General features: G+C 36.3%; 1 protein-coding gene across 41 annotated transcripts in view; it reads left to right on the forward strand.

Annotated features, from left to right (window-relative positions):
• LOC125682376 (teneurin-m-like) overlaps window positions 1-19,075 on the forward strand; it is a 95,867-nt gene that overhangs the window by 45,926 nt on the left and 30,866 nt on the right. For 23 of the 41 annotated variants that reach the window (XM_056156580.1, XM_048922906.2, XM_056156587.1 and 20 more), the window contains 4 exons: window positions 9,836-10,119; window positions 14,842-15,171; window positions 17,855-18,232; window positions 18,790-18,940. In XM_056156580.1, coding sequence (XP_056012555.1) covers window positions 9,909-10,119; window positions 14,842-15,171; window positions 17,855-18,232; window positions 18,790-18,940 — 1,070 coding nt within the window. In that variant the 5' untranslated portion in view covers window positions 9,836-9,908. Of the gene's footprint in view, window positions 1-2,504; window positions 2,596-3,655; window positions 4,731-9,835; window positions 10,120-10,344; window positions 10,482-14,841; window positions 15,172-17,854; window positions 18,233-18,789; window positions 18,941-19,075 lie in introns of those variants that run through there. The other 18 variants (XM_056156601.1, XM_056156596.1, XM_056156590.1 and 15 more) reach the window with 9 other exon arrangements.

Consider the following 19,075-nt stretch of genomic DNA (forward strand, 5'->3'; position numbering starts at 1 on the left):
AACTTCCTCTGATAGTGCCGAGATTTAGATACTCTATTGATGCAATGAGGCAGGGCCATGTGCATCTCCATTCATGTATGAATAACTAGTAAAAACAGTGATCTCCCATGATAATTAACAAGTATTTATCAGAATTAACCTGTATCCACATTTTGGTGTGTCGTCTCGCAGCTTCAAAGCCTGCCAACCTTCTCTCTCTTTTTGATCCTAGGTGAGATATGTTGCACCTCTTGTTTGTGTTGCAGTTGAACTATCCTAGAACCAACCTGTCTATGTAAATAGGTACCAGGTATATCTAATTAAGCACAGCATCCCAATCAGCCAGGTCAACTTAGTTGTTTGTGTGTTGTTTTAACAAATTGGATCAAGACTTAATCCTTCCATAGAAAATGGGTGGTCATTTGATGGGGGAGGAAATTTTTCAGGTTTTGTTTGGGAGAGAAGGTGAGGATTTTCATCGTACAGGAGTAAGGATAAGAATAAGGTTTTAACATTGTCTGGATTCAGACTTAACCTTACTGTGTTGCAGGAGAGTCTTTGATTTGGTATGAGTTAATTATGATATGTCTGGAGTAAAAATTTGCTGGTATGACTACAATGTTTTGTGTACTATAAATTGCCGTCTTCATCTTTGATAAGTTACGGATTAAATAAGATCTATTTTATCTTCTCCATCTATCAATTCATGATAAAATTTAACTTGAGATGAATTTTTCAAAAAACAAAATTGCAGAAGCACGTGCATTTTATCTTAAAATGTATATGTATTGCTTTTTATTTATACTTACATAATCAATTTCACTTGCACTTTGTATATAGTTGGGTGCCAAGAAAACCCGAGCGACTGTTTGTATGAAAAAAAGTTGTTTATTTCTTTGGGACCAAAAATCTCAGACAGGAGCAGTTAGAAATGTTCTTTAGGAATGAGGAAGAATTCGTACTAACCCAGAACTGAGGATTTGTACTAATTTCAGACAGGTGTGATAATGGCGGTGTTGGATACTGAAAACAGCAGGGAAAGCTTCCTCAGGCCAGAATATAGATCAACATCATAATAATTTCCTCTGTTAATAATTTTTTCCGTGGAAATTAACAGACACTTAAACTTTTGTGATTTATTTGCCGGGATTTAATGTATCTTTTTAGCTTTATCAGTATGCCAACAAATTGCTCCACATGCAGTAGAGGTTTATGTTTGGTTCGTATCAAAGTATTACCAGAGAACTCCGAAGACTTGTGTTCTGTGGCTGAGAGGGAATATTAGATGATGTTCTGTGCCTCTTGCAGGTTTTTTTTAGATTGTGGGAATTACAGGATCATATATCATAATCAAACTGTAGGATAAAAATAGAAGTTTTCTCAGAATATACATGTTGTACAGAGAGAAGGTTTTGGATGACTTTTGTTTGCAATAAAAAACAAGGAACAGTGAAGAATTGTTTTCTTGAAGTCAACACACCATGGGCTCTCATAATTCAAAGCTTCATTAATGGTCTATTTTTCTTTGATGGGAACTGCAGTGTTTTGGTTTTATTGAATCAGTTTAAATTATCATTAAAGATGAAATTTCTTTGAAGGTATGTTGATATGTATATTAACTTCACAATCCTCTAGTATTGATTGTAACAGAGACCTTTACAGACGTCCCCCCCCCCCTCCCCTTAATCAAGTGGTGCAAGTTTTAGTAAATTCCATTGATTCCTTCCTTAAACATTTACATAAAATAATCTTTCACTTTAGTTTCTTCATTTGTAAGAGAGCTATATGTTAAAGCATAATCCAATCAAAATCAATTGAACATGTATGCCAATCCATGAAATCTCTTTCTCTCTCTCTTGTTTTTCTCTCTTGTCTCTCTCTCTTCTCTCTGGTCTCTCTCACTCTCTTCTCTCTCTCTCTCTCTCTCTCTCTCTCTCTCTCTCTCTCTCTCTCTCTCTCCATGCACACACACATACATAGTATAAGTTTCAAACTAATTCATTTCAAATGAAGAAATTTATAAGGTTTTTAAATATTAACAAAATTAAGTACATGCACCACAATAATGTCAAGTGCTACTCACAAGGTCAGAAAGTCAAGCATCTCAATACATATATTTATATTATAACATTCAGACCATTTCATTCTCAAGAAAACCCATAAAACCATTTCTGAGAAACGACCTAGACCAAAAAAAAAAGGGGGGGGGGGGGGGAGCTTGAATAGTTGTGATGAACAATACGAAAACAGCAAGGTCTTTTGACTGAGACAGAAGACCTTAATAATGATAGGAGGGCTCAGACAGTTAAAGCAATACATCCCCAAACTACATGAGGGGGACATAAAATAAGAGTAGTTGATGTTGTATGATAGTGAGAGATTTGATTTCAATCACGTATTGGGTATTTCATGATAGAAAGAGGTTTGATTTCAAAGCTGGACTTGATGAAATGTGTGATTAACATGGTTGGAGTAATTAGAAATTGGAGTACAATAATGCTAAGTATGGTAGTCTTGATTTGCAGATTGTCCAGGACTTCTTGTTTTACTGAGGTTGAACTAGCGATTGCACTCCCGGGAGGGACTACTAGAGATCGGGATGGCTGAGTTCACAGGGTTTGTGATGTTTATATTTAATTACAGACCGGGTATCCCAAAAGACACGGCTATAGTTAGCAACAGATCAGGAATCAATATCAGAGTGGTCCAAATGCACATGGTATTAAAATTGAGATCCTGATACACAACTGTTGAGGGTTATCTTGGGGCCCCCTGCCAGTCTGGCAGCTCCTGACTATCAATGTTATGTTACATGTCATTGTGTAGAGATTACAGAATACCAGGATTGGAGTTTGAAAGTTGATAGATTTAAAGATGTTTATAAAACTGATTTCAGTTTGATGAAAACTTTGTTTACATAGATTCTAAATATTTATATGAGTGTGGAGATAATGAATTGGATGGAGAATGTTGAGTAACAGTGGTATATATAAATGGTGCCTAAACACAAACTCAGATGACCCCCAGGGATGGAGAAATTTTGGATAATCAAGTAACCAATGATTGTATGATGTGGTTCTTCTGGGGATAGTGTGGGAGGTGAGTGATATTTAATGGGCAAAACACTCAGGAAATTAAGGGGGCTCTGATCACATGAGCATTATACACTGGGTTGGATAGGGATATTTGTATTTTGAAATGGCTGTTAGTGAGGTTTTTTTCAAGGGGGGGGGGGGGGGGGGGGCACCAGCCTTTGAAGGGATATGGGTACTGGCACAAAGTTATGATTGTGGTAGTTCATGTGATTGTAGAGTTATGGTAGTGTTTATGTGATTGTGGGTTCAGCATTTAGACTCGCTGGATCATGTGGCCAGAATTCAATCATCAGCACTGAATAAAAACAGCCCATTTTTCTTTTAAGTTCACTGCTCAAATGATCAGACATATCAGATCTCTATCACTCACTTAGGATTGCTGGAATAGAATTTTGAACTTTTTTTCTGTGAGGTCAATTTAGGAGAGCTTTAAGAAGTATTTTGCTAATTGAGACATTTTAAGTTTGCTTTCTGTATCTATAATGAACCCAGGGTTATAGACAATAGCTTCCTTGTTTAACAATTGGAGCACTACATATGAACATATGTTACACCCCAAAAGCTCTCGAATCTTTCATAAATATTGTAGACCTCAAAAGCTCTCAAGTGTTTCATAAATGTTCTTTAGAGAAAATAACCTTTTTTCAGACAAATTTATGTTTTTTGTTGTGAATTCAGTGTTAGAAAAAGTGGAATACACTAAATTAATGTCTTTTAAATTTCAACATCACAGAGGACCTCCACTATCTGCTTATTGGACTGCTTCCTATTGAAGGTTAGCCAAGTTTATTTCATTTGTCCAATATCCGCAGTACCATTTCTGAAGGAGCCTGAGCTTTTAGGATTGATATTGTTAATGTTTTGGACATTGCTACAAGCCAGAAGTGTGTACGATATGTACATTAATGTGCCCGCACAGCTTAGCCATGACAGAATTATAAGATAACTCAATCTTAAGACTCGTGTGCTAAATGTTGTTGTGTCAGTCTTTGACATTTGGAGAAATTGTTATCTATCTCTGGTGTACTGTGCAGCTCCAGTGATTGAATGTTTTATCTAACAATGAAAGTAACAGCATGTATTTCTCCCTGTTTTCTGAGGAATTCCCAGCGATATACAGACCTTTTCTTCTCCATCTGGGATTCTTCTTTTTACAAGTTTTCATAGGGAGTTTCTCAGGAACCAGGTGAAATTTTAGCAGTTGGGGACCAGGAAAATGATACAAAATATCAGTGATTAGCAGAGGAAGACCAGCACGGCATCAGAGGATAGCCAAAAGTCTCCACTGTTTTAAACAGCTGGTACTCCTGTTAAATCCAAGTAAAGGCTGGGTCAAATCGGGATACTAATGACTAAATCACATGTTAGATATATAGACCAGTCATTGGCAGTGTTCGCATGTAACAGTTATATGTGGGGTCGGGGTAACTTACACTCTCTGGTTTTGTGGCGAGACAAACACTTTATTTGAGAATTTCATTCACGTGGTGCAGAAGGAGTCAGGGAGAAAACTAATAAATTTCCAGAGTTTCCTGTGGTTTAATGTGCATAATATTGACCCAAGATGTATTGATAGTGGGTAATAGGCTAAACATGTCAGAAGTTTTGGAAACATAAATTAGCAGATATTGTGAACATTGACAGCAGAAAACAATGGTAAGAATTATTCTCTAACTGATCAGAAATTCTAGGTGTTTGCCAAAGTGTTGGAGGGACGGTTTAAGCATTATGTTATAAGGGATGGTGGCTCTGTCATCAGCTGTAATAGCCTAGCATTAGGGACTCAGAAAACCCAGATGTGGTAAAAGGATTGCTCCTGATGACAGGAGCATTCTCAGCCCATTATCACCTTGCAGCCTTGGTGCATTCACACAAAGCCTGTCTTTTGTATCCCAAAATTTCAGTCTTCTGATTCAACATATATAAATTGACTAATATAAATTATATATAGCGGTAATCTAATTATGTTTGGAAGTTGATTTCATTTTATTAAGCGCTATATGAATTATTATTGCATCTCACTTCACAGACCGTGCATTAGTAGTCCTTTGTAGTAAAATTCTGGGAAGCATTCACTGCATAGTGATACAAATTGTTCTGAATGTAGAGAGGTTTCTTTGAGCACATAGTAAAAGTGTATTGTCTGTAAGAAATGATTGCTTAATTTTCCAGCAGCTTTAGTGGCACACATTGATTTTAAAGCTCATTAAGTCGGGATATATAGGTACAATATAGCAGCTGTATTGAGACGTTCCCTGATCAGGCAGCGTTGCTCGGTGCTTAAGTTCCTCCGAGGTCTCCAAGCCTGCGCCTTTAATGTTCCTTTTGTTGCAATATAAGGTGTCTTTACAGAGTTAAAACGGTTATTATCTGTGCAAGGGTTCATGAAATTCTTTTACTGTAGCAGAGTATTGAGTTGAAGACTGCAGATGTAGGAAAGAGTTTCACGTAATGCTAGTTTTATTGACAACAGAGTGGAGAACTTCATCATCACAGATTTCAAGGAGTAATGGCTTCAGAGTAAAGACGGCCATGTTCTGAAGAAGAAAGAATGAATATTTAGATTTACCGCGATAAAATTATAGAAAGATATGCTTATGATGAGCACGCGTATAACAAATCCACGGTTATTGCGAATTGATGTTTATTCCCATATGAAAGGAAAATAAGTATTTCATTGGATATTATGAAGTTTGGTTATAATGAACTGGGTTTTTTTGGTTGGCCCTGGAGGTTCACTATAACTGTATTTTACTGTATAATGAAATTTGGTTATAATGAACTGTTTTTTGCTGGCCGTGGAGGTTCACTATAACTGTTTTACTGTATAATGAAGTTTGGTTATAATGTACTGTTTTTTTGGTTGGCCCTGGAGGTTTACTATAACCGTGTTTTACTGTATAATAAAGTTTGGTTATAATGAACTGTTTTTTGGTTGGCCCTGGAGGTTCACTATAACTGTGTTTTACTGTATAATAGAGTTTGGTTACAGGGAACTGTTTTTTGATGGCTTGGGAGTTTCACTATAACCATGATGTACTGTAGTGGTTAAGCAAAACTTGAAATTGTTAGAAATGGAACATATACTAATTTCATGAGTATTTCTTGACCTTGGAGCAATGTTTGTCATCATGGAGCAATGTTTCTAGTCGCCGCATCTGTACAGAGTTATAGTGGTCCTTGTTTGTGCCATGCGATATCTTTGTCATCTTGTATAGCTGTCATATGTTGCGATGGCTATCTGGGTACAGACAAGGAATATAACTTTCCATGAAGAGGCCCTCCCTGTCTGTGGGAGCTGATCTGTATGATAATGCAGGCCAGTAACACATCTTACTGTTGTAGCTGTTTCTGCCATATGCGTTCATCTAATCTCCCTGAGAACATTCCCGGGTCCGGAGGACAGAGGAAGCAGAACAAGTCTAGGAAGGATGTTCAAGATGCAAAATGCATTGGACAGATTTCTCTAAAGGTGTAGATTATAATCTTGAGAATGAAACAGAAACCAAAGGTGTTGGCACCAATCAATGCATGATAATTTACAGCTTACACATTTAATTAAAAAAAGACAAGAAGCTTTAGATATTCCGTTTTTGAGATTTGAAGACCTTTAATTGAAATGAATTATTTGGAGAAAAACCCCATTAAGGACCAACAAGTCTTTTGACTTGAGATATTTCTCAATTAATATTGTGTCACATGATGTGCTTGTCTGTTTCCATGGTGTGTAATGGCAGGTTACAGCAATTGAGCGTATTTGTCCAAGTGGAAAGACATTTCTGTTGAGAGAAGTCTTGGTTACAGAACAACCTTCTGATTTGATTGACAATTCATTTCTACAACAGCTTCTGGAATCAGCCACTGGAGTACAAAATGGGAAACATCTACACAGATAAGTAAATGGATTGGTCTCGCATTGATTTCTCTCTCCTTGGGAGCTAGGAGATTTGTTCTGAGGAAACTGATGTTCTTCATCATAGAAATGAGACAAAACTCTGACAAGCAATAACACAAAAAAAAAAATAAAGATGCAGCAACCCAAAAAATGCTAATAACATTTCACTGTTACCACGCTGAAACAGCATTTGCACATTTGGTTGGCAAACCTCTGAGTTCCGTGATGGACCGAGATGAAAATGAAAGCTGACAGAATGGCAGAGTTTTGCAGGGGTATTGTTCTAACCATCTCTAAAATTATTATCCTCTGGAGGTAATTGGAACCGAGCAGGAAAATGATTGACTGTTACATGTCAAACAGAGGGTCCTGTGGGACATCTGATGTTACCAAACCAGAATTCATTGGACACCATTCTATGTCCAGCTCGTGGAGAGGAGATGTCTCAAGGGTTTGGATTGGTCAATAATTTGTCACTACAAGTTTGTATTGGGTTTGTAGACCATGTCGAGAAAAATGATTCATGATACTTAAATATTGGAAAGAAATATTCTACCAGTCATATCAAAGACTGCAATTACTTTGTATTGAGAAATTTTGACACATCAGGAGATGAATGACTACCAGCTTGTTGTATTTATAAACATTTTGCTTCATGTTTTGATCATCAGTGTGGGTCTAGCCATTTATCATGAACTTGTTGTCATAACAAGTACAAGACTGATATCCGCAACAGTTTAACAGAACTTTAGCATCTCCATATTCTCTTGGACATTAGAGACTCTCAAGACCTGTAATTTCTTCCATTCCTTTAAACAAACACAAAACTTCAAAGCTTGCTTCAACTAATGACCCACGATGGAAGCCATATGGATGTCAGAGTTCAGACACACACAATCAGTGATGTATGAAACTTTCACCTAAAATTTATAAACAAGAAATAGTTGATATAAACAGTACAGAGCTGCACTGATTTAGGGACTGTCACTTGGTCAGTTTGGGCAGTGAGGGGTGAGGCAGTACCACCGGCCGTGAGTGGTCCTGTAATCCTTTGATGAGAGTTATTTATTAGAGTGTGTCAGGATAATTAATTACTATGTTGTGGTCTGGGTAAGGAAAAAGGAGAAAATGGAGAGTTGGATCAGATATGTAAATAAGCAGACAATTGTGTTATAGAGTTTCACTGAGGGATGTGGGATTCCAGGCAGACAGGTTTGTTGTTTTTTCTCCTGATATATTGTTGATATCTCACATGCAGTAGTGGTAGACTTAGGCTAGTTTGTTTATGAGAGAGAGAGAGAGAATGAATGAATGAATAAATAGGAGGGAAAGAGAGTGCTCTAGGGGAACAGAATGCTTATGGAAAAAAAGGTTGACATTATCTGTAATTTCAGTTTCGCTAATGTAATAGTAAATTCAAAATTGACACGTTGAATATAGCCCTGGTATTTGTATTTCGTAGAGGGCTATTGGGAATTTTGTAATTTTTATCCTGAAAGGCAAAAGTGATTGTATTTCAAGTAATCTGCGTAGGTATTGATTTGGTCAGTTGCTGAACTGTATAAATTGGTCTTTTTTGTTGTGGGATTTTTTGCTGTGATAAAAAGGATACATAGAAAATCTGAATGTCCTACCAGTGCCGTTTATAATTGAATAGTACATGACAGACTCTTGGACCGGCTGTCTTCCTATATTGTATTGTGTTTATTAACGGGAAGCTGGGGTAGAGTGGCTCAGTAGGGACAAGACTGCTCCACTGATGGGGGGCATTGATCAATTATAGTAATGAATTTGCACTTCAGTTTTGAATCAAGGATCTAGAGAAAAAGTTCACATGGTGCCTGGTGAGGATGTAGCTGCAGCCATGGGTGTCCGGTTTTAATGGTGGTTTTATTTGTGTTTTAGTATTCTACAATTTTATTGGATAACTACACTCCAGGTCGTCATCGTCCCAGGTTGTTCTGTCTGAATATCTGCACTTTTCACCTTTGAAGTGTACATTGTTCTGAATTTCGGTGCAGACCTGCAATTTCTCGTGTTTTCTCAATGTTTTTTTGAGCGGTGTGTGGGCATCCATCGTCTTGGTGTGAGTGTTAATGACAGACAACAGGATTGTGCTGGTACTCGCTAGGCATGTCCTGTACAAAATATCTGTACTCTCACCAATCCTACACATGTGCAAATTAAGTTTTCTTGTGCTCCACATGGCTACAAATTTCCTGTAGAACATCAGTAATCACAATATATAGTATTTATTAGTGGATAGATTGACTGTGAATATGAATTAGTGGATAGATTGACTGTGAATATGAATTTATTAGTGGATAGATACATTGATGGTGAATATGTAGTATTTATAAGTGGATGAATTAATAGTGAATATATAGTATTTATTAGTGGATAGATTGATTGTGAATATATGTATTCATAAGTAGATATATTGATTATAAGTGGATAGATTGATGGTGAATATATGTATTCATAAGTAGATATATTGATTATAAGTGGATAGATTGATTGTGAATATATGTATTCATAAGTAGATATATTGATTATAAGTGGATACATTGATGGTGAATATATGTATTTATAAGTAGATATATTGATTATAAGTGGATACATTGATGGTGAATATATGTATTCATAAGTAGATATATTGATTATAAGTGGATAGATTGATTGTGAATATATGTATTCATAAGTAGATATATTGATTATAAGTGGATAGATTGATTGTGAATATATGTATTTATAAGTAGATATATTGATTATAAGTGGATACATTGATGGTGAATATGAATTTATAATTGAGATACATTGACAGGAATATGAATATATAAGTGGATACATTACTTTAATCTTTCAGATGGCTTGACACACTGAAAATGACCGAATAGATGTATGAGAGTTGAAGGGGAAAATTTCACCACACACCATAAATGCAGACAAAACAGAAACCTGTGATGGACAGTAATTACAACTATAGACCGAAAGGTCAAGGTCAACCAAAGAGAGGTCACCTCAAGGACGCTCACATGAATAGGGGTTCACTGAGTTGTTCATCAGATGAAGAGTTCCATTCCGACGACAACCTACGACCTTACGAGGAGGTGAAGGTCGCTCATCAAGACAAAAAACTCAATGGGCTCGGTAAGTGTCTCACAAGGAAGTCATTGTGTGTAAACATAGCAAACATCTTAGACATTATGAAGTAGATTGTGGCCTTTGTACATGTAGGTCAAGATGCCCCAAATAGTTGGCAAATTGTGCATATTTGGTCTGTTGCGTGAACGTTGGGAGAACAGGAAGCAGTTGTAGTCGCTTTATCTGTGCTCTGTCAGGTCGGCTGTAATGTGTGTTTGACTTTTATGATTTAAAAAACCGCAATTTCTATGATTGCTGGACCAGTCAAATCTGAAACGCCTGTCACTCAGCTGACCAGAAAGTGCTTCTTTTACGGCTGGTGTGTGTGAGCCAGGGCTGATTTTGATGTTTTAGAAGTGTTTTTGATGGTCAGTATTGCTCTTTATGGACTGTAGTCAATTTTCTGCCATCATAAAACTTGTTTGATAGTGGAAGAGCAGGCATGCAGGAAATGTGATTTTCTTGTGCCAGGGAAAGCTTGCTTCATTTTAACTGCCCTCTACTTGTGTCAGAACGGACCATTAGGTGCTATATATGGATGTTCTGCAGTGTTATGGTTCCTTTTGTAATTTACTGCAGTAGTAATAGACTCGATTGTTAATCAATTTCTGGGACTGCTTTAAATACACCTCCTCCGGTGATGATTTGTTTCTTCACCTTGATTTCAAACCTGTATTCATTGATTGCAACTGTAATTGGGCTCAGAGAACCAGAACCAATGTGATTTTGAGATTACTACCATCAATCAAATGTCTCTATTTTCTGATGAAACTAAGGAATCTTATGATTGAGTTTCGGATTTGTACTGAGGAAACTTTAGACACTTAGGCTATTCTGTCTTTTAATGGTCATTGCCGACCTATAAAATAAGCCGTCTAATTGTATTTTCTGGAAATTAAGTTCAATTTAATTAAATTTTTCTAGGTTTTATGATTTCCAACTGGTGGTTAATTGTTGTTAGTTTTATTCAATCATTGTAATTAATTATTGTTAGTTTTATTATTTGGTCATTGTAATTAATTGATAAGAGTTCTGCATTGTAACATTTAGAATTAGTGATATTCTGTAATGACAAAGAGATTGATGATTGGTGAAGGTTATGATGTAAGTTTTAAGAGATTCATTCTTTGCTAAAGGAGGAGAAACACATCATCATAATGGCTGACTTCATTTTGAAACATCAATGAAAATATAGATATTAGCAATACATGTATATTCCTTTTAGATCTAACTTGATTTTCCTCCCAGATTATTTTGTACTAAAACTCCATTTTTAAACTAAATAAGATAATTTTTAAGTTTTCAATTTTAAGATAGTTTTGTACACATTTCCAACTTTCCATCCATATCAAATTTTCCTAGTATGTTATCCCTCCTTAAAGTTTGAATAAGATCGAAAGTTTTAATAATGTGAAAGGCTTACCCACTTGCAAAAACACACAGGATGGACAGAACAGACAATGATTTGTGAAAAAGTAACCACTATCATGCAAAAACTGTGTATGGAATTTATTTGGTGTTTATGCTGACCCAGCCAATTCTTCCCCTCCCTGATTCCTCCGGCTATTTGTAGAGGGACATAATCAGGACGAGATTAATGACTGGAGTCTGCCAATAAAAGTAGGAGGTATAGCTACACTGTTTGTACACCTGAGCTCTGTATCTGCAGTGTACAGCAGGGAGATGGGGATTTTATGATGTCTATCAGGTGTGTGTCTTAATCACTGCCTCCAGGAGATGTATATTTTATTGACACATCAGCCAAAGAATTTGACTTTCCAAAGAAGATGAGAGTAATCTCGTCAATTTGAACATCATTTTATGGTTTTAAAACAAGTCTTCCCAATGTTCAAAGATCCAAAAGGTTGGTTTGGGCTGTGTTTCTCTATTTCTTTGTTCATTTACATCTTTAACCTTGGTCAGATTTCTTTGGAATGATTGGTGAAGGTCATGGTCTAGGTCATACTCGGAGGAGCTCCGTAGATCACTGCTTTAAACACCTCATGAATAAATGTTTTCACCCTTTGTCATTAGATACACCTACCACTTCTACATTTCATGTTAAGTATGTATTGCCGAGGTGTTTTTGAAACTCTGCTGTGATTGCTCTGTTGATCAAGAGTCTTTACATGTAAGTAATTTTTTTAATTCGCAAGTGATGCATCTTGCAAAATTACACAATGATAAATTCCTCGTGTTTATTTAGGAATTTACAGTACAGTATCTAATGTCCTGCAGAACCAAGTCAGGAGTATAAGACCCAATGTCCTGTAAACCCTCTCATCGAATCTGAATGTTTCTGATGTTGGCACCTTTTTTAGATTTGCTAATTGACACAGGTAAATGTCACCAATGGAATTTTTGGTACTACAATTTAATGAAACACTCGCTTTGTACAGATCAGTGAATGAATCCCATTTCCCCTCAATGAGATCAGTCAATCTATCTGCCAGGTATGTTAGACTAATGATGTCACTGAGTGTGACCTTTGACCTTCTGTTTATAGTTTGATGAACTGATGGTGTACTTTCCTAATCAACACTACAATAACGGTTCTACCTTATCATTTCTCAGCAGCACTAAATTACAACACTTCAGACTTTGATCAATTTGTTTTAAACGATGTGCCCATGTAACATCGATAAGGGTTTAAAGACCCTCTTTTGTCTTCCGAATGATCCTCGGAGCAATTACAAGGGGTGTTACAAAGATGAAGAGAGGTGATAGCAAACTTTTAATGCTGATATGGCTATCTCCATTTTCACGTAATTAGGAGACTTTTCTTTTTCTGTTGATAAGAGGTATTGTTGGGAGCTGTAGTCAGTGTCTGCTGAGGTTGTTATCTGTAATGACATTGGTGTATCATTTATAGCCAGTTACGCTTCACTGATGGCAACAATTAAAAATAATAAACTCGGCTGTATAAAATGGTAAACACGGACATTAAGAATTCATTGGAGTTGTATTGATCTGGGCGCCTGTGGAGTCCAAACGAGAAAGCATTTAAGATGAAGATGGAGTGGAATGTTATGAAGTATACTGATAAACTATGTAATAGGCCGTGTTTTTAGGGAAAACAAGCTGCAGGCAATTTATTTTAATCTTTGTATCTATTGAAACAATATGACATTGATTTTGCATCAAGAAAGCATATTTCGGGAAAGCCATGAAGAAAATTGGTTAATACACATTCTAGCTCTTGGCTATACCCGCGCAAATGATTAATAAATACAGTCATCGTTATCGGAGATTGAATTTTTATTAGACATTTTAACTGCATGCACAACAGTTGATGATGTTACAGAGCGAGCACCAGTGCAGAAATGTTATTGCAACATTCTAAGATTTGCTGATTTATTTAGTTCTTTGTCCTGTGATGAATTCAAAAGTTTATCATTTGATTTTGTAACAAGGAATATCTACATTTCCAATGTTTTTATCTTTGATAACTTTACCAATTAAAATGATAGCCATTTCTTTATGAATTTGAACACTATGCATAAATGAATCTTGATAAATATTTTAATGGCTGGGAATATTCTGTAAGAAATGAAAGTAAAATGTAAATATAAAAATTAATTTTCATATTTGAAAATACATGAGGGTATGAACAGCATTGCTTCACGCCAGCATACCAATGCGCTTCATGAAGTATGCTGGTGTCAAGCATCACAGTTCACGCCCTCATGTATTTTCAAAATTAAGTGACAACCAGTAAATTTTTCGTATCAATACAAGGCAGGTTTGCTTATACTGAATGATCATTGTCTATGTCCTGATTTTTTTGTCATTATCATCGTCCAGATTTTTTGTCATTGTACAGATTTATTTGTAAGTGTTCTAATAGAAGAGTGCTTCTATATCTGCTTTTGATTGGTCCTCGTAATGAAATGATGGATGTTGTGAGATGAAGCAGTCTGATTGCACATGGGGAGCATTGTGGGTGTTGTCATGGGGACCAGGATTTGAGTGATATTGAGGGAGCCGAGTTTTGTTGGTGACATCTATCAGTTCTCAGATTGGATTGTCCAAAGAGATTCACCGATAAAGCGGTAATGGCAGATATGGAATCATGCCATTGTCTCCTCGCTGTTTGCACAGTCTGTCGGGAGATGTTGGAAAAGAAGGGGAAACATTCAATCTCAATTCACAGTCTCCACTTTCAATAGCAGCATTAGTTTGTGTAATTAATTACACTGTAGTATGGTAGCACAATGACTTGGTCACTAGTGTTTCATTACTAATTAACAAATAATGCAAAATCTCACATCTGGTAGATATTGTTGGGAGCCAGAAACAATTGAAATGGGAAGCATAGCCTGTACAGGGCCTTATCACAGCCTCAATAGATTATTTTCATGCAATTCATAATATTGTTCCATGATTGTAAAATCTTTGAAGCTCAAGAAAGACAACTCTTCCTGTTTACGTTTTGTTTTGTGCTTGCATGATTTTTTGTGTGTGTGTGTCTGTAATCAATCTCTTTATCATCATCATCATCATCATCATCAATTCATTATCATCATCAACAACATTTTTAAAATGCTGATAGATTATTTTATTTCATTACACCTGGAGTGAATTTTTTCAGTGCATAGCCAATATAAATTTGGTACCTCATTAAAGCAATTAACAAAATGTGATGATTATGATGATGATTCTAATTTATTATTTTATTATTTCTGTTTGTTTTGCTCTTTGTTTAGTTTGCTTTTTTTGTTTATTAAGGTCTAACCCCTGAAGAGCATGTTGAATTAACAGCCATGGACCAAAAGGTACACATGATGTGTTCCAAAAACAACCACAAATCCCCTCGCTTCTACACGTACCACGACGGATCGGAAGGCGAGGAATCCGAACAGAATCTCTCCGTGTCCACAAAACACGCCTCCCTCAGTGTCAATCACCAGGGCTCTCAGTGCTCAATTTCATCCAATGAAATGGACAATATGCATTCTATGCGGAATGAGGTGGTATCCAGGTTGTCAGACTCTGACCCTGACAATCATAACCACCATGTTCATTCACCGCATGACCAAAATAAATTCCATCATGCAGGTAAAAAAAAACATTGAGTAAACGCATTACATGAGATGCAAGAAATTTATTTTAAAGTCACAAACATGTTTTTTTTAAACACATTCTCTTTAAAGTTGTTGGAGAATGAACTTTTCTTTTAAATTTCAAAAAGAACAAGTTTATCTAGATCTCAGCAAAATGTCATGCCTATGAACAGATGCAATTTGCTTTGTTTGGGTATTGGTTTTATGTAGTTTGATAGAGTTGACAGGTTTTATAGAGTCTGTGAAGACAAAGGCTCCCCCTTTGAGTGCTCCCATGAGTTTGGTCAGAAGTAGTTAAAAATTTGCATGACATTTGGTCATCATTTTCCTTGTGCCTGTTTTAAAAACATGGAACGGGAAATGGCAGTTTAAGCCCCCACTCTCCGACTATTAGTTTAAGTTGCCCATTTTAGTGAAAGGTTGTCACTGGGAGAAATTACTTCAGTCATGCAAGGATCCAGTGTATCTAGGGTGAGAGAGAGAGTGCCATTTTACCAATGAAGCTCGCTCTTAGACTGCCAGGAATCGGGGAACTATTGGCTTCTCTCTATGTGGGGGTTAATATCTCTAAAATAAAGTTCAAAATCCCAAACAGTTTATAATTTCATTGATACACATCTGTAAATGTGAATTCTTATTATGTGTATTGACAACTGGGTCTGATTGATGAGGTGAGAATATGATGGAAAAATACCAACGGGGGAAACCTGTGTCGCCATTTCTGGCAGAGCTGTCTTGATGGATTGGTGCCGTATGAAGTGGCTGTCATAAGTTGAACAGTCCAGACTCTCTGACCAATCATAAAGTGGGATTTGTATACTTCCAACTTGACAGCCAATCAGACATAAGTATTGCTTTATGTCACGGATGACAACCAATCATTTATACTTATATTAATTGGGTTTGATAATCACAGTCATGGGTTGGTGTTTTGCTTACTGTTGCAGATTTGACAAATAATCACTATATAGTACTTTACTTTCATCAAACATAAATAAATAAGCTGCAATGTGCAAAGATAACAATAGGGTTGATTTGGAATAAAACTCGAGAATGTTTTCAGCAATAATTAAAAGTGAATGTTGTGTTATAAGTTGGATTATGGATTCACCAACCCTTTTTACATTTAGAAAGAAAATTAAATGCAAATTTCTATTTTTTTTTGTCCCAGCCAACAGTGATAAAATTAGCTGCAGAACTGTAGCTCTCTAAAAAAAAAAATAATGGGACAGATCAGAATCAGTAAAAATAAATGAATAGATCGCAACCTCGATCTATGAAAAGTATGATTGTGTAATAGAACACAAAATTCATTGTATTCTGATTATAAAACTAACCATGTAGTTTCGCTTTTGATGTAGATCGGGTTTGGAATACATTTTCTTTTTCAAAATACACCATTTTTATCTGGACATAAACACAATGCCTGACATGGTAAGCAGGTAGGCCTAATAATGTCTAAAACATGTTAAAACACTTATGAAACAAGATATTAGGTATTTTATTGTTCAATTTACAAAGGTACTTCAAATTGTAATTTTAAAAAAAAAAAAATTATTATTTCGACTGACCAGCCCATTTTAAAATTTTTTTTTTAGTATTCTGTAATCTAATTATTAAAAAAAAGTTTCACCAAATTATGCATATTTTAATTTATTTTTGATCTGTTGTATAAGAAATCATAATGCAGTTCTGAAGGAATATCGAAATGGTAAAATTGGACTTCCGTGACATAGGTACAAGCAAATAAAGTCAGGGAATTTAGTCTAGGTTTGTGTATGTTGTATTGATTAGGGGAAACAGACATGTTGATTACCATAAATAAGAAGAAAATGTCAGTTTTCCTTGAACAGCAGCCATTTCTAACAACTCATTTCTTTGTTTGCACTACAAGGCAAATTGGAGAAGTTATTTTTGTGTCTCATGGGGCCAAGTATGATGGAACATTCATCAAATATTGCAAATAGGGGAGTCATCTTGGCAACAAAAAAGAAATTACTGTAGGTCTGATGGAGTGAGAATTGTATACTCAGCGATGTCCATTCTGATAGGACAGGGCAAAAGACCAGTATTCAAACATTGTCCGGCCCATTCAATGTCTGCATGGTCTTTTTTCTTTGCTTTTGTTAACGTTTTTCGAATCTTGATTGGAGCCTGAACATACAGCCATGTAGAGAACTGTCCATATTGAAAGATATCAAACAGTTGACTGATGGGATATGTTGTCCAGGAGACTTCTGATTGGCTGTCGGGGTCTACAGGGTGATGGAATAAATTGATCTGGGATAGTGGAATTTGGGACCTATCACTGGGTTTTGTTATTGACACTAATTTCTAGTATCAGAGCAAACATTATCAGCACTGATGAAGAAAGTTTTTTCGTCCACCAATTTGTTGCATAGTGATAGCTCGGATAATCTGGACATGTTGATTTCCAGGTTCCATGGTCAGTTGTCATGGGGAAATGTCATGGATTTTAAATGTTGTCTCCTCTAACTGCATAGAATTATTAGTTTCTTATGATTAGTTTTCTACTTTTAAGATCATATTTTTCAAATGGAATTTTCTTCTTCTTTAATATTCATTTCCAAAATATACAAGCAAAATGTATATAATTGTTGCAAGTTTTTCTAAAACATTTACATTAGAATAAGTTTGGTTTACTTTCCTCTTTTCAGCTACAGCACCAGGGGGTCTCCCGCCATGCTTCAACCCCCCTCCCCCACCCCCTCCCATAGAAGACATTCCACATCAGTCATCAGTGCCACAGAGACTCAACAGATGCATGGGGCCCTCGTATCGGGGGAATTTCCCCGACGTCGACAGCTGTCCCTGTCGCAGTCACTTTGTGGACACTAACGCTGCGTTGTTACACAATCACCACAATGTCAGGGGACACTACTCCGACAATGAAAACCCCTATCACAGGGGAGGACACTCTTGCTCAGACAGTGAACACTATCATCAAGTGAGACCATGTGTGTATTCTGGGGAGGAGAGTGATTTTGAACCGCATTATTTGGAGCAGACATCCTCCGGTAATGTCTTCATTCCAGGTAAGTGGACCTCTGTTTGTAACATCGCTTGTTGTCGTGGGTGTGAAGCGTACTGGGGTTTAAGTTCATGTTTTTCCATGTCCAGCATCATACGTTGGGGTTAAAATATGCGGTAACTGAATATGATATATATTAAATCAAATTTTTATAACTATACACATTGGGGAAATTTACACGCTTATTAAGTGACTGCGTAATTGGCGTAAATTCCCCCCCACACATAAATAACCACTATTACAGAGGTTTTTCCTTTTTCATTTTCTTCATTGTACATACATACCAATAAATTATTTTGTCGTGAACTGGAAAATTTTATCATCGAAATCAAGAGTCCACAATATGAACTTTCTTTATTTAACTCAAACTAAGAAATAAGTATATTTGCTGATGCTATTACTTGAAATAAAAATCTTCATTCACTCTCCCAAAGATTTTAGTTCTTTGATATGAATTGATATAATTCACTGGTGTAAGCATTTAAAATGATTTTGAAGTGTTGAAGGATGTACATCAAAGTTGCTTTGCTATAGAGTATTGTATCATTTTCTTTATTTCAGATGGACAACCTCGGTTTCCACGCACAGTGCCAAGGTCAGGGTCGGTGCCAATGTCAAGGTCGGGAGAACTAGTCAGTCCACAACCAATTAGACCACAGTGTTCTAACACAGTCCCTAATCACTTCATGAATGGAGACCACACTTCAGAGAGGTAGGAAAATCCTGTTCTGTTATTGTTCACATAATCTGTAGTTATTGTCGTAAGCCAGTTATGTCACTGCCCACATCTCCTGTAGTTACTACTTTTTTTCCTCGTCCTTCTTCACGAAAATGGTTTTACCCTGTT

The sequence above is a fragment of the Ostrea edulis genome, chromosome 2 (genome assembly GCF_947568905.1).
Source record: "Ostrea edulis chromosome 2, xbOstEdul1.1, whole genome shotgun sequence".
Taxonomy (NCBI): Eukaryota; Metazoa; Mollusca; class Bivalvia; order Ostreida; family Ostreidae; genus Ostrea; species Ostrea edulis.